Raw genomic sequence first — 14,181 nt, 5'->3', positions numbered from 1 at the left:
ATTTTGGGTAGCAACCTGAATGGTTTACACTCTCAACTTCTCGATGTGAGCCGACATAATTAAGGTCGATAATACCTTAGGTCATTAGATAAATAAAAGAAGGATAATTTTCTCAAACTCAAAATATTCTCTTAATTCTCTTGCATATTATATTTATCATATATTTATTAACTTAAATATTGAAGAGTCTCTTATTTTATAAGGGATTTATTTTTTAAAAAACGATCAAGCCCTTAATCAAATACAAATGTATTGGTCCAAGATATAAGCATGTAGAAAGTTGGGTTTTTGTATGAAATCTTTTTATAACTTCATCAATATACATTAAATTTTGTTTTTATAATAAAAAATTTACTTGCAAATAGAAAATATGAACAAAAAATTCTATTAATTCATTTAATTGGAGATCATGAAAAATTTTTTAAAAAATACTAGGAGAATATTTTTTTTATTATACTGATAGTTTATTTTTTATAGTTATCTATTTTTTTATTTTTATTATATTATAAAATTAACCGAGTTTATTAGATTCAATTAAATTAATGATATAAATCTTAATATTTTTTTATTAAAAAAACAGTAATATCATCTAAGTATTTTTTTTATTTTGAAAAAATTTGGTTAGCCCTTATTATAGCGTTGTACACTCATCTAGTTTCATCTAACCATTTCCCTTGAATTGAATATAAATTAGAAACTCAAAATTTCTAATAGCTTCATTTTTTTTTTATACAGGGAAAATTAGTTTCATTAAGTCCTGTTATTTTTAAAACAATACGCTAATAAACATATAAATTGTATAAAAACAATAGCAGTTGAGGTTGGAAGAGTTTGAAAACACAGGACAACTCGTGTTTTTTAAAAAATTAATTTATTTTTATTAAAAATTAATTTTATTTTATATGTTTTAAATTATTTTAATACATTAATCTTAAAAATAATTTTTTAAATTATAAAAAATATATTATTTTAATATATTTTAACATAAAAAATAATTTAAAAAACATTCCCAATAATTATATTTAGAAATAAATATTGATAGCGAGATCAGGTTGGGGTGCTACTTATGATGGACTCATAAAACTACTTTTAGTGGGAACCCGTCATGGGCTCAAACCATTCTATTTAGGACTGGTGTGTCTTTCCTTGACTTTAGGGCTCCTCCTTTCTTTCCTTTTCTTTTTCGTTTTACATTCTTCACAAAGAAAGAAAAAAAGTGGGATATGCTCAACATACAGAGTATTATGAATTAAATAGTTTCTCTAGATTTAAAAATCAATTAATTAATTCCAATATTTTTAAGTATCATTTTTAAACCTATTTTTTTCTTTTTTTTTAAGAAATAAAAGATGGTAGATAATATGGAAAGATTGCTGAGACAATTAGCATGCACATCGTCATTCCCATCCCCCGTTAAACTCTAGGCTCGAATTTCTTATAAACCAAGAAAGAAATTTATGAACAACTATGAGCACCAGTTCTCTCACAGCAGCATATAATTCTAGATGTGAATACAATCATCTTAACATCGTAGCATTAATTTCTTCATTCATGTTCATAATTGCTTGACAAATCATTTTAATGGTGGAGAGCACTTGCTTGGGCTAAGGAGGATCGCTCAGTCTTAGCTGCATAGAAAAGAACATGGAATATGGTCCCATCAATTTATTGCTATAACTATATGTACAGAATTTTCCTTCTTGCAACTTGCAGACAGAAGTTGCTGGATAAGGAGTTCAAGAGTTTTCCTTCTTGCAACTTGCAGACAGAAGTTGCTGGATAAGGAGTTCAAGAGTTTTCCTTCTTGATTGGTCTGTGTCTGGTTTAATTTCAACTAGAACACGCCCAATCATTTATGGCTTGCTTAACTTGTAGGTCAGTTCCAGCCTCCAGGTCATTTTGCTCTGAACAAATCAATGGATGCTGTAGCAGCAACTTCATGAACATGCATGTGGGACTTTGATTTTCTTCTGATTTTTTGCTTAATCCATCGACCTAGACAATACAGTATATAGATATTTATATATAGTTGGAGGAATTTGAGTATTTTTCCACCATAGATGCCACTGATTAGCACCTCTGTGGCATAAATACAACCTTGATAATTTCCTAAACGTTAACATATTTGGCATGCGAATGTAGATGAAGAATAAAAGAAAAGGTTACAAACAGATCAGAAGTGTTGTCCGGCTGTGTTTCGATGATCTAACTGAAGCGTGCATCATTTTTTAATGGAGAAACACTTTGCTTTTCCATGGTGACTCAGAGGCATGTTGATATCTCCATAAACATGCGTAAAAGTTGATAATTCTTATCTATCAAAAATTTGGTTTCGAAAACGACGCAGGCACCCTGAAAATAATCTCCAATCTCTATGAACTGAAGCATATAGCAAGTAGATTATGCTTCGATAAATTATGATAATCATCTTATAATTAATGGTTTGAATTTGAGTGTGTTAATATTTTGTGTTATAATATATATCTTAAATTATTGGTGTTAAAATTTATATTACTAGAATTAGGAAAAGTTAAAGATCATACCTTCGTATAAATAATAACCATAAATGTTTTCCTTCTTCCATGGCCGCCGGCCACCGAAAAACTTTATAATCACTAACCACCGCCGTCATAAACAAGCTCAAAACTGATATCAACACCCAACGCCACAACCAAAACAAATCTAAAACCTCCATTAACAACCATCGATGCCGAAAGTTGGAGATGGAAACCTTAATTTGTCTATATATCATTATGCAACTAAGCATAGAAAATCAACATAAGTTTTTATTTTTATTTTATTTTATGTGTTAAATCTATGTCTGTGAGTTGTTTTGTTAGATAGTATAGAAAAAAAAAAAAAGCGAATTTGAAAGATTGAATTCTGGGGCCTCGTGAGATACATGGAGAAGCCTAAAAAGAGAGAACTCAAAAAAGCTGATTGGAAGTTAGCAAAACGTATGAATCGAAGAACAAAATGTTATCCAAAGATTCAATATGTCAGGTTTTTTCCTTATAAATAGACTCAACTTTTATATTTTTGTTTTTTATATATGTTTTGTGAATTTTATGATGAATTTGTGCTTTTTTTTATTATTATTATTATTAATGAATTATATTTCTGATAAAAAAAAATAAAAACTTCAATAATTACCAAGACCTGTTTGAAAACCTTTTTGGAATTTCAATTACTTTCTTATTATCTCAAACTCATTTTGTATAGCATCTACCAACTCCAAATATATTTCTCAAAGCCAATTAATTATTTATGAGTTAAATTGAAAAAGAAACATGACAGGAGCAAGAATAAAAAAGGAAAAAAATTAGTAAATAATAAAAACTTTTATTATCCAAAAATACCATGTATTAATTTTTTTTTTAAAAAAAGTTTGAGTTAAATATTCTTAAGAAAAAACAATACATATTAGATTGAAGTTTAGAAAAAAAAAACAATCAACAACATTAACAGAAATTAATTTACATTCAAAGTTTATGGTCAGACAAATCTCTTTTACTTTAATTCTTTTCTTTTATCAATTTTCCTTCAAACTTAACTCTAAATAACTCTATATTTATCAGGCTCTGCAATGGACTTTTCTACTAATCCTACATGACATTCAAGTTTTTTTATGTTGTATGTGTTCAATAAAATCAATAAAGAATTATATATGTTAATAAATAATAATAAATTTATTAATTTAAAGTAGAAATTAAGTCAAAGAGCTGAGATAAAAATGCATATTAATTATATATATGATTTATATTATATGTAACTCTTCAAATTCTTTTATTTAATTATAGAACAATAACTTCTTTTCTTTTTGTTAAAAAAGTAAGTCATTTAAAATAAGTACAAAACATATATTTTTCAAGTCTAAAATTATTATTTTTTATTAATATATCTCTTATTTATCTTAGTAAAACCATATTTTTTAACTGGAATTCTTTTTTTTTTTAAGAGAAACAATTCATGATTGTTATACATATATTGGGTAGGCATGAAGCTTAATAAATAATTCATTTGAGCAAGAATTACCCAAATCATCTTATTCCTAATCCGCCATAAAAATTAAAAAAAAAAACATCCGGCCACTTCATGAAGTTTAGCGCATCAAATTATGGAAATCATCCTAGAACTTGCACTTATCATCAACCGTTTACTTTCGGCAGCATGACCTGTAGTCTAATAGATAACTATATATATATATATATATATATATATATATATATATCGTCCTCCAAATTCTTTAACCTAGCTAGGGATGATATTTGATTTTCTTGGAGAAATATGTGAAATGAGGAGGGGGTTAAAATTGGGCTGCTACAGCATTCACCATGAAAAGAATATAATATCGGTTGACCATGAGCACCGGGAGAGAAAGGTGGCATGGACTTTGTGCACAGCCACTTCCATTAAAACCTTTCGTGCACTCTCAAACTCCTGTAAAGAAGAAGACATGGCCCACCATTTCATGGTCTTAATGCATGAGGACCATACACAGAAATTGAGAGAGTGGAAAACAAAGAAAAAAGAAAGACTTCTTTTGTTGAGCCATTACCAAAATGGGCCAATAAGGAAGTGTATGATAACACTATTTCCATAACTCCCACTTCAAATCCTCAACCAAAAAATTAGGGTTGACTTTGCCATCCATTATTTTACCCTACCAATAAGAAATATTATATTAATATTTAGCTTCCTAACTCGATCCATTTCGAGGAAAACTACGTTCTGGCAACCAATGGCGAATCGAAAAGTCACCCTCTTGTAATTAGTAATAAGCACTTCCTTAGCTATTTTAAGAGCTATTTATGTGATTAATTGGTTAAGTACTCTCACGATTAGAGCTATGTGTTAATCTCCACTTTGCATCTGAATTAAAGTGCTTTAGCTAATATATATATTGGAAATGATCTATTTGATAATCACATTACCATTATAGCTAACATATGATGTGAAATATTTGCCGTGTATCACCCACTAGTCTTTACAAATTGATTAAGAAAAAAAAGTTTTCATTTTTTTTTATTTTCCTTTTGAGAAAGAAAATTGAAGCGTATATGAATTTTTAATTTTAAATACAAAAAAACATAGTTATAAAATTTAACCCAATCTAAGTCTCAATAAATCTATGATCTAAAATTATTCGGATTGTAAAAAAAATAAAAGAAAAAACTCAATATATTTAGTAAAAAAACAAACCAAGGTTGACTTAATGATTTTATCGGCCTAGATCTGACCTGATCAAAGTTCAGTTTTCAACTCATTGATTATTTTAATTAAAATCATATTGTTTTAAACTTTTTTTTAAGAAAAATAAGAATTGTTCCAGGTTAATTTTTTTTAATAATAACCCGTGCCTTGCCTCAAGTTAGCCATTAAATTAAGTTTATAACTATGAAAAAAAAAAAAAAACATGCATAAAAGAGGCTGCTGAAGCAGAGTCTCTTAGCTATAAATTAATTTACATGTCTATGCAACAAATTAATAGTTCTTCCAAATTTATATCTATTAATCCCTTTACTGATTTCCCCATTACAGAGGTGATATTTCAAATCTTGAGTCTTACACTTGAAATTAAATTGATTTTGTTTCGATAAATCATGTCCAATTTTTTTTCTTTTATAATTTAGGGATTTTTCTAGGCTGGTGCAGTCCCTTTCTTGTAACAACCAAGATTTTTTTGAGTCGGGCATTCCAGCTCACAGACAAAGAGGGAGGCAGGAACCAATGAAAATACGTGTTGACTACATGAAATAAAAATTATTTAGTGAAGAATCAGCTTTGGATGATCTCCATTTAGAGTCCATTAGTTGATTAATAAAGAATTTTATGCCGAAATACATGACTGGTTCAAATTAATGCCAAGTATGGAATATACAAAACGCCTCTTCAAATTTGATTGAACTCAACTGATTATATTATAGATTAAATAAAGTCTTAATAATTTTTTTATGATAAATTTTTTTAGGATATGAAGCTACAAAAAATCTTTAATCAACTGATCACTACTGGATTAGTAACATTATTTATTTATCAATTTATTTTTTATTTTTGTTCTATTATTACCCTTGATGATGAACATGAATATGCTTGCTATAAAATAATGTTTGTTTTCATGATTCAACCTTGTTTTTCACGTAAGAAAATTCAAATTAATATTGTTTCAAGTGTTTTTCTTGTGATTTTAATGTCTTAATGTTAAAAATTAAAAGACAAATCTAAAGAAAACACTCTAAATCACATTATAAACACATAATTGCATGAATTGATATGGAAATAAACTTCAAAGCAATCAATCACCGAGCTATAAAATGATTTAGAGGGAGCGTGGTTGCCTTCGTGTCAGCCAAAGTATGATGGTGCCAAGGAATTATGCAAGTGAAAGGAGTCCAATAGTTTGAAAGATACTCATGCATGTTTCCCTTTGTCAGCAAATGTCAAAAGGTTCTATCACAAACTCCATGACATGTTCATGCATGTGTCTCTGAAATTGAGTAGAGAGGGCGAGAAGAAAGAGATTTCGAAATTGTCTCCATGTTCTTCAATGGCTCTAGGAGCCAGTAAAGATCTTGATTTTTTCTAAAATTTTAAGTTCTCGAGATAGATATTGATGTAGCCACAATCATGGAATGGGAACCACGTGTTCATCACTTGAGTCACCAACTTCAAAAGAAAGCTTTTCCTGTCTTGGTCACTAAGCGAAGGTGGCTTGATATTTTTCCATCTTTAAAGTTTATTTTAAAGAGCAATGTGCTGCTATCTTGGAATTGACTCCATTTTGTAACCGATACTCATGTCTAAAAACATTTCTTTGTATCGATGATGCATCCTTTAATATATATATATATATATGAGAGTTAATACATTTATTTTCTTATCAAGCAACAAAAAACTCATTTACATTCTTTCTTATAATCTTATACTCTTAAATATTAGAAAATAATATAAAATTATTTATATGTTCTTAATTATTTAACAGTTTAAGTTAATTTTTTATTTATAATGATTATTACGAATCTCATCAACCTATTTTAGATAATTAAATTAATAAAGTCAAGCACAAGTTAATAAATAATTTATGTAAATTTTAAGTTTAAAAAACTTTTATGATGTATTAGAATAATATAACATCATTTTTGAAGTTTTACTTAACAATTCAAATTTTTAAATTAAAATAATTTTTTTATGTTAAATTAAGATCATATATTTATTAATTAGGTTAATCTCAAAAACTATTCTTTCAAAAACTAAAAAAAAAACCTTAGGTTTCGTTTAGAGACACGGTAGTTTTTTAATTTAGATTTTTTTAAAAAAATATATTTGCATTGAAAAAATATCAAATTAATATATATAATTTATAGTGTTTTTTGATATACTGATTTAAAAAAAATATATATATTTTTTAATAAAAAAATATTGTTTTAAAATACACGCAATTAGTGTTCTCTTTCTAATGTTCTCTTTCTTTCTGAAGTGTCGAACTTGGAAAAATACAAAGAGACAAGGAAAGAAAAAGAAAATGATGATGATGAGGTGGGTGGGTGGGTGGACCGCCGACACGTGCCGATTTACACCGACTTTTCAAAGAAACCGTTGCAATGTTGACTTTAGAAAGACAAAAAACAGAGGAAGGATCTTATAGAAAATTTCTTTATTTCATATTCTTGAATGATTCCCTTTCACCGAAAGTGATGAGCCTTTAAAAACAGTGGATGGATTATCATTAATTTTTTATTTTTTTGAAGTTTTTGGTGGCAGAAGACAAGACCTTCAATATTCCTAATGTTTCACTCGCGTACGCAAATTTATTATGGACCAAGAATGGGTCTGAGTTTTTTTAGTTTTGTTTGGTTTAGTTCGTTTTTCCATCTGGTTCAATTTGATTATGTGGGTTTTGTTTTTCTAAAATATAAAACTGAAATCAATATAAATTGATCTTTTAAAAACAATCTAATTGAAATTATACAATAAATGCAAAAAAATTCATTTAATTTGGTTAATTTTAGGTCTAGTTTTATAAATATTCGGGTTAATTTAGTTAATTAATTTATCACCCTTACATAGCTACTATATATATATATATATATAAAGAGAGATTCGAATTCTAAATCTTTAAAAAACAAGGATATTAATATCAAATGAATTACAATTTATTGACAAAAATGCATTATTAATTGTGTTAACCCATAAGAATTAATGAGTACAAGGTTCTTAAAACTTGTGTTGATCATGGATAATTTATAAATATAGAATACTTTAATATAATTGATTATGTTAAACATATGAAGACGTATTTGATTAATGCACCAAAATCGAATGGTTGGCTTCAACGTATGTTTAACTAATCACGATTTAAATCTATAAAAATTCACAATAAAATGACTAATCACGATTTAATCATTTTATATTTACCTAGTCTTTTTATATAAAAGTGTTGTGATGTTTGACTCTATAGATATCTCATATTTAACTCAAAGATAAACATCTCAGTATGCTTGCTCAATAAAGCTTTTAGAAAATTGAAAGATCCATTTCAAGTCTAGGTAAATATCATATGATATACTCTAACTTAAAAGAATGTAATCTACATTTGAATTCTAGATACCTAGATGAGCTACATAGGGCATTAAAAATTTAAATGTATATCCTTATATACCTTGTAATGAATCCTATCATATTGACCACATGTTTAGGGTTTAGAAATCAAACCCATCACAATTTAATAATTTTTTATATGATATGAAAGCTTCTTTAATTATATAAATTAGAGTCTTTCATTCCTATAAACTATGAATCTATTTTTTTATATTAAATTTCAACATAATATAAAATGAACATATGCAGTTTTTTTTTCAAAAAAAAAAACTGTATGGAATACTCATCCATTAACATATGAACGTATTCGCATAGCTACATTCATAAAGAATTCCGTTACCGTGACTTCCTATCACCGGAAATTATGTTGGAAGCACCGCTTTCTGGCCGGAGCAAGTGTACATGTGTTTTCTGAGATCTTATCAATCATTAGGCAACATACTCAATAACGCCACTTGAAAACAATACAATATTCTCTTTATCATTGCACGGCCATTGAAATTTAAGTAGCAAGAGTAATTTATTCCGCCAACCCTCCATATCTTTTATAGGCACCTAATTGGTTATTCACTTAGGTAGTGTTTAAAATACTTCATCTATCAATCGTTTTTTTAATATTTTTTTATTTAAAAATATATTAAAATAATATTTATTTATTTATTTTATTTTTAATATCAGCATATTTAAATAATCTAAAATCATAAAAAAAATTAATTTAAAGTAAAAAAATTCTAAATTTAAAAAATGTTTATTGAATCCAAAAACAAACACACTTTTGGAGTTGAAATATTAGAGAAAGAAAAATATTACCGATCTCCAAAGATTTTAGCTAGGTGGTAAGTATGTAATATCTTCTCAAAATTAAGTGCTTGAATCTGAATTTCTCTAAGTAGATGGAGGAAGAAAGACCTTTCTTTGTGTATTTTAAACTCGTCCTCCCATGGCACGAACTTACTTTCGGACTTTGCATATTTGCTTGGTAGTGTAAAAGCTTTTTTAAAAATAAATTTAAAAAAATTATATATTTTGTATAATTTTATAAAAGATGTGTTTGATTAAAATTATTATAAAATAAATTTTTATATGTAAATTAAATAAAAAGCATGTCATCATGAATAAAAAGCAGATTATTATACCTTCAACAAAAACAAAATTTGAAATATAATTATATATAGAGTTTTAAATTACTTAATTACCCAAGCAATTTTTTTTTTTTTATTGTTGGGTAAAAAAAAACATAAGCTACCAAGTCAAACGGTCTCTTTATTTATAATGCTAGGTTTATATATAGTTTTGAAATCTGACTCGACGGGTTGACCCAGGACTCGGCCGACCTGAAGCTATAACCGGGCCAAGTTAAAGAAAAAATAGGAGAAGGAAAAACCCAGGTTGACCGGACTGACTAAGCGGGTTGACCTGGTCAAAAACCCAGTTACAACCTGTTATTTTTTATTATTTTTTTTACTAAAACGATGTCATTTTAATTTTAAAAAAATTTTGATATAGACGATCTGGTGACTCAGTAAAAAACCAGAATCTGGACCAGCCACTAAACCAAGTCTAAAAACTATGAGTTTATAAGTTAAATCGTTATTCATTCATTTGTTTATTTAAATAAGTAGTTTAACTCAAAAGAAACAATTAAAAAATAGTCACGAGAAAATATATTTATTCTCGTCACTCTCTTATAAACAGTTAAAGAAGGTATTTTACTGTTAATATAGCATGGTCAATTAGACTTTTAATATGCGTGTGATATTGTAATACTGATTTGAAAAATAACTCGAGCACAAACTTTTAACGTAAAGCATGAATTAATAAGATATTTTATAGATAAACTCCTACTATAAAGTATGTCCAATCAATACATCTCGTTATAATGGTTTTAGACCGATTCAAAAAAAAAAAAAAAATCCTAGATGCAAATTATGAAGTTAATATTTTTATTAAAAAATTAAAATCATATATATATTTTTTAACCTTACTAATATTAATTTATCTATATTTAATCAAGTTAAATGAATTATTAAAAACTTAATTATATCAATAAATTTTTATTAAATTAATAATTTTTTCAATTCAACTTTAAATATAACTTGAATTAAGTTTTAAAACATAAATTTTCTGAATCAATTTTATGATTTAATAACCTAAGGTTTATCGTTTTACACTCAAAAAAGGAATCTTTATCTTTTTTATGCTTTCATCAACAAACTGTAACTAAGATTTAAGTTAAGAGAACTTAAATTAACATTTTGTCAATGATAATAGAAAAATTTGCATAGAATGTTAGAAAGTGGAGAAAATAATTTAATTTAAATTCAATGGATATTAATCTGATTTGATCAAAATAAAAAATAAATGCGTATTTTTTTATATTTAATTAATAATAAGTAGGTATAAATATTGTTAAATACAATTTAAAACCATTCGAACTTAACCTGAAACATATATTTGTATTATATATTTTTAGAATATTTATATTTTTTTAATATAATATGATATACACACATATTAATATTGACATAATTAATATATATATTATTTTATTCTTTAAATATTTAATTTTTTATTAATTAATAATTAATAAATAATTATTGATATTTAAAATCTAATTAATAATTTTTAAAATTTTTATTTGATAAATAATAAATAAAATATTAATATAAAAAAATGCAAACCGCGGGTGTCTATTGCCATCTCTGTCAGAGAGCATAGGCAAATAAGAGTTGAACAACAAAACGTGTGGGTCCCAAACAGAGCCAACCAACCACGAGGCTTCAACAAATTCTCTACTCTCTCTCTCTACACGTCGCAAAAGCCTTTGCTTGAAAATCTTTTCCTGCTCGCATATAAACCCACGTCCCCTGCTTCTCCCCCTCTCAAAACTAAAAAATAAACTCTCCCCTGCTTTCTCTCTGTTTTCGAGCTCTCCAAAATTCACTCCACAAATACCAGAAGACAAGATTTCTTCATCACTACAAGCAGAAACACCAATAAACGAACAACAACAACACCCCTTTTGGATTTCTTTTACCTCTCTTCGTTGCGCTCGCTCTCTCTCTTGAGTATTCATTTTCTAGAGATGGATTGCTCAAAGATTTGATATGTCTGGTATCCGATGCTGTTTTTACTTCAATCGGATTAGCCATTAAATCCCATACAAGATTCTCAAATCTCTTTTTACCAAATTTGGATCTTGGTATTGCTGCTTTTCATTTTTCTTCTTTTGAGAATTGCTTTCTTGTTTTTGATACATTTGATTCCAATCTTCTTTACCACATTTTCTTTGGTATCTTGTCCTCTCTCAAAAATTCTCTTATATCCCTTTGCATATAATATAATCTTTTCAGAGAGAGCGAGCGAGAAGGTAATTATCAATGGCTGCAGCTAAGAATAATTTTGGAAAATCCAAGAAGGGTGTTGTTGATGAAACTCGAAAGATGACGATGGAACAAGATTGGCAGCTTGATAGAGGCAAAAAAGAAGCTGATGTTAGCTTCGAGAGGAGGCAATGGAAACCGGTTTTTGGTGAAGCTTTCTTGTCGGATAGGCCTTTGAAGAAAATCTGTAGCCCTGAACGTCAAGAACAGATACAATCCTCTGCATCTTTAGCTCATCAATTACCATCTCGTTTCTCTGTCTCTTCTAGCTCTGCCTCGACTCTGTCTCTGTATCCGCCTTCTTCGTCGCCTTCACCTATGTCATCTTCAAGTTCAAGACTTGTGTTTCCTTTTGCCGTTGAAGGGTCCAATCAACATATTCAGTGCCCTCAACAATTTAGAACAAACCCTTCATTGCCAATTTTCAGTCCACTATCTCAAGTTGCACAGAATCAACAGCAAATGATTTCTTTTGGTCAAAGCCAGCAACATGGCATTGCATATCCTCCGTTTTTTGCTGGAGGATTACCAATGGCTGACCACCACCAGCAGCAGCAGCAGCTGTTTCAGTACTGGAGTGATGCATTGAACTTAAGTCCGAGAGGAAGGATGATGATGATGAACAAGCTGGGGCCCGATGGGAGACCATTGTTTAGGCCTCCGATTCAACCTATAAACACAAGAAAGCTTTATAGGGGAGTGAGACAAAGGCATTGGGGAAAATGGGTTGCCGAGATTCGTCTCCCTCGAAACAGGACTCGCCTTTGGCTAGGCACATTTGATACAGCCGAAGATGCTGCCTTAGCTTATGATCGCGAGGCGTTCAAGTTAAGAGGTGAGAATGCAAGGCTGAATTTCCCTGAACTTTTCCTCAACAAAGATAAAGCAACTTCCACAGCTCCAAGTACAACAGTTTCTTCTCCGCTGACTCCCAATCAAAGTTTAAATCCAAAACAAGCCCAAGAAGGCCTTAACTCGCAGGCAGAAACCATGTCACCACCAATATTACCACCACAACCACCACCAGAACAACCTCCAGGAGACCATCCTGATGACAATTCCTGGATGGGTTCGAGTGGGGCTACTGTGAGTGATGAGATTCAGGCAGTGGCAGAGGGGTCCAGTGCAGGGGAAGGCATTTCGGGGTCTCAAGAATTGGAGTGGGGAGACATGGCAGAAGCTTGGTATAATGCTATTCAAGCAGGTTGGGGTCCAGGGAGTCCTGTGTGGGACGATTTGGACTCCACTAACAATCTTTTATTACAATCTCATCTTCCTTTTGTTAATCCAAATCAACAGCAGTTTAATGATTCTTGTGTTCTCCAAGACAGCATGGGCTCAGCTTCTTCTTCCTCCTCTTTCTTCCCAATGAAGTCATACTTTTTGAAGGATCAAGATTGATTGACACAGTCACACATAAGTCTAGTTTCCCACTGGTATAGCATAGTAGCCTCTCTCTATCTCTCTCTTACTTTTCTCTCTCAAATTTTAGTCTTTTCTAGGAGGTTTTGGACCATCCCCTTAGATTTTTTTTCCTCCACTGGTTGCTGATTTTTTTAATAAACCAATTATGACTTTTGACCTGCTATGCTTAGGAAACTATGATCTCTAGACTCGCCTTTTTCTTTACTCACTGGTTGCAGATTTTTCACAAACAACCTGTGATTCCCTTGGAGCCTCCCTTCCCTTTCTTATCAGGATTCCAAAAGCTTCAAACCACTCTTCCCTTTTTCTCCTTTCCAAACCTCCTTCACACATTTTCTTGTTCCTATCAATCCTTTTCCATTGCATCTATTGCACAAAGGCTGCATATTTCAGGCCTCTGTGCAATGAAAATCTAGCTTTATAGCTCATGCATTTTCTTTCCTGCTGATTTATCTATCCAGTCTCTAGGTAGTCTCCCTCATCCTAGGAGCATTCACAATCTTGGTTTTACATATTTTTTTCTTAGCTGTTTCAGTACTGGAATGCATTGAACTTCCACGATCAGGACCAGCATAGAAGGAGACAGTTTGGTGATCTCCCTCTTCATTGGTCTATCCATCACAAGCTTAGTTTTGATCTGCTTGGAGGATGGAATCAGACATTTGTAATTTTTGTACATTTTGGAGTTCGTTATGATCTTTATTAACGTTGTAATGATATGTCTCCTCTTTTATGAACAATAGTTGTAATGACAGATATTAAGCAATTTGCAGCA

At 29.6% G+C, this 14,181-nt stretch overlaps 1 protein-coding gene across 1 annotated transcript; it reads left to right on the top strand.

Moving 5' to 3' along the window:
* The first annotated feature begins 11,466 nt into the window (after nt 1-11,466).
* LOC118040152 (uncharacterized) lies at nt 11,467-14,181 on the top strand. Its single transcript, XM_035047021.2, has 2 exons — nt 11,467-11,800; nt 11,952-14,181. Exon 2 carries the CDS (start codon nt 11,979-11,981, stop codon nt 13,380-13,382), a length of 1,404 nt encoding a protein of 467 aa, XP_034902912.1. The 5' UTR covers nt 11,467-11,800; nt 11,952-11,978; the 3' UTR covers nt 13,383-14,181.

The sequence above is a fragment of the Populus alba genome, chromosome 13 (assembly GCF_005239225.2).
Source record: "Populus alba chromosome 13, ASM523922v2, whole genome shotgun sequence".
Classification (NCBI taxonomy): domain Eukaryota; kingdom Viridiplantae; phylum Streptophyta; class Magnoliopsida; order Malpighiales; family Salicaceae; genus Populus; species Populus alba.
This window is presented reverse-complemented; position numbering and strand designations above follow the sequence as displayed.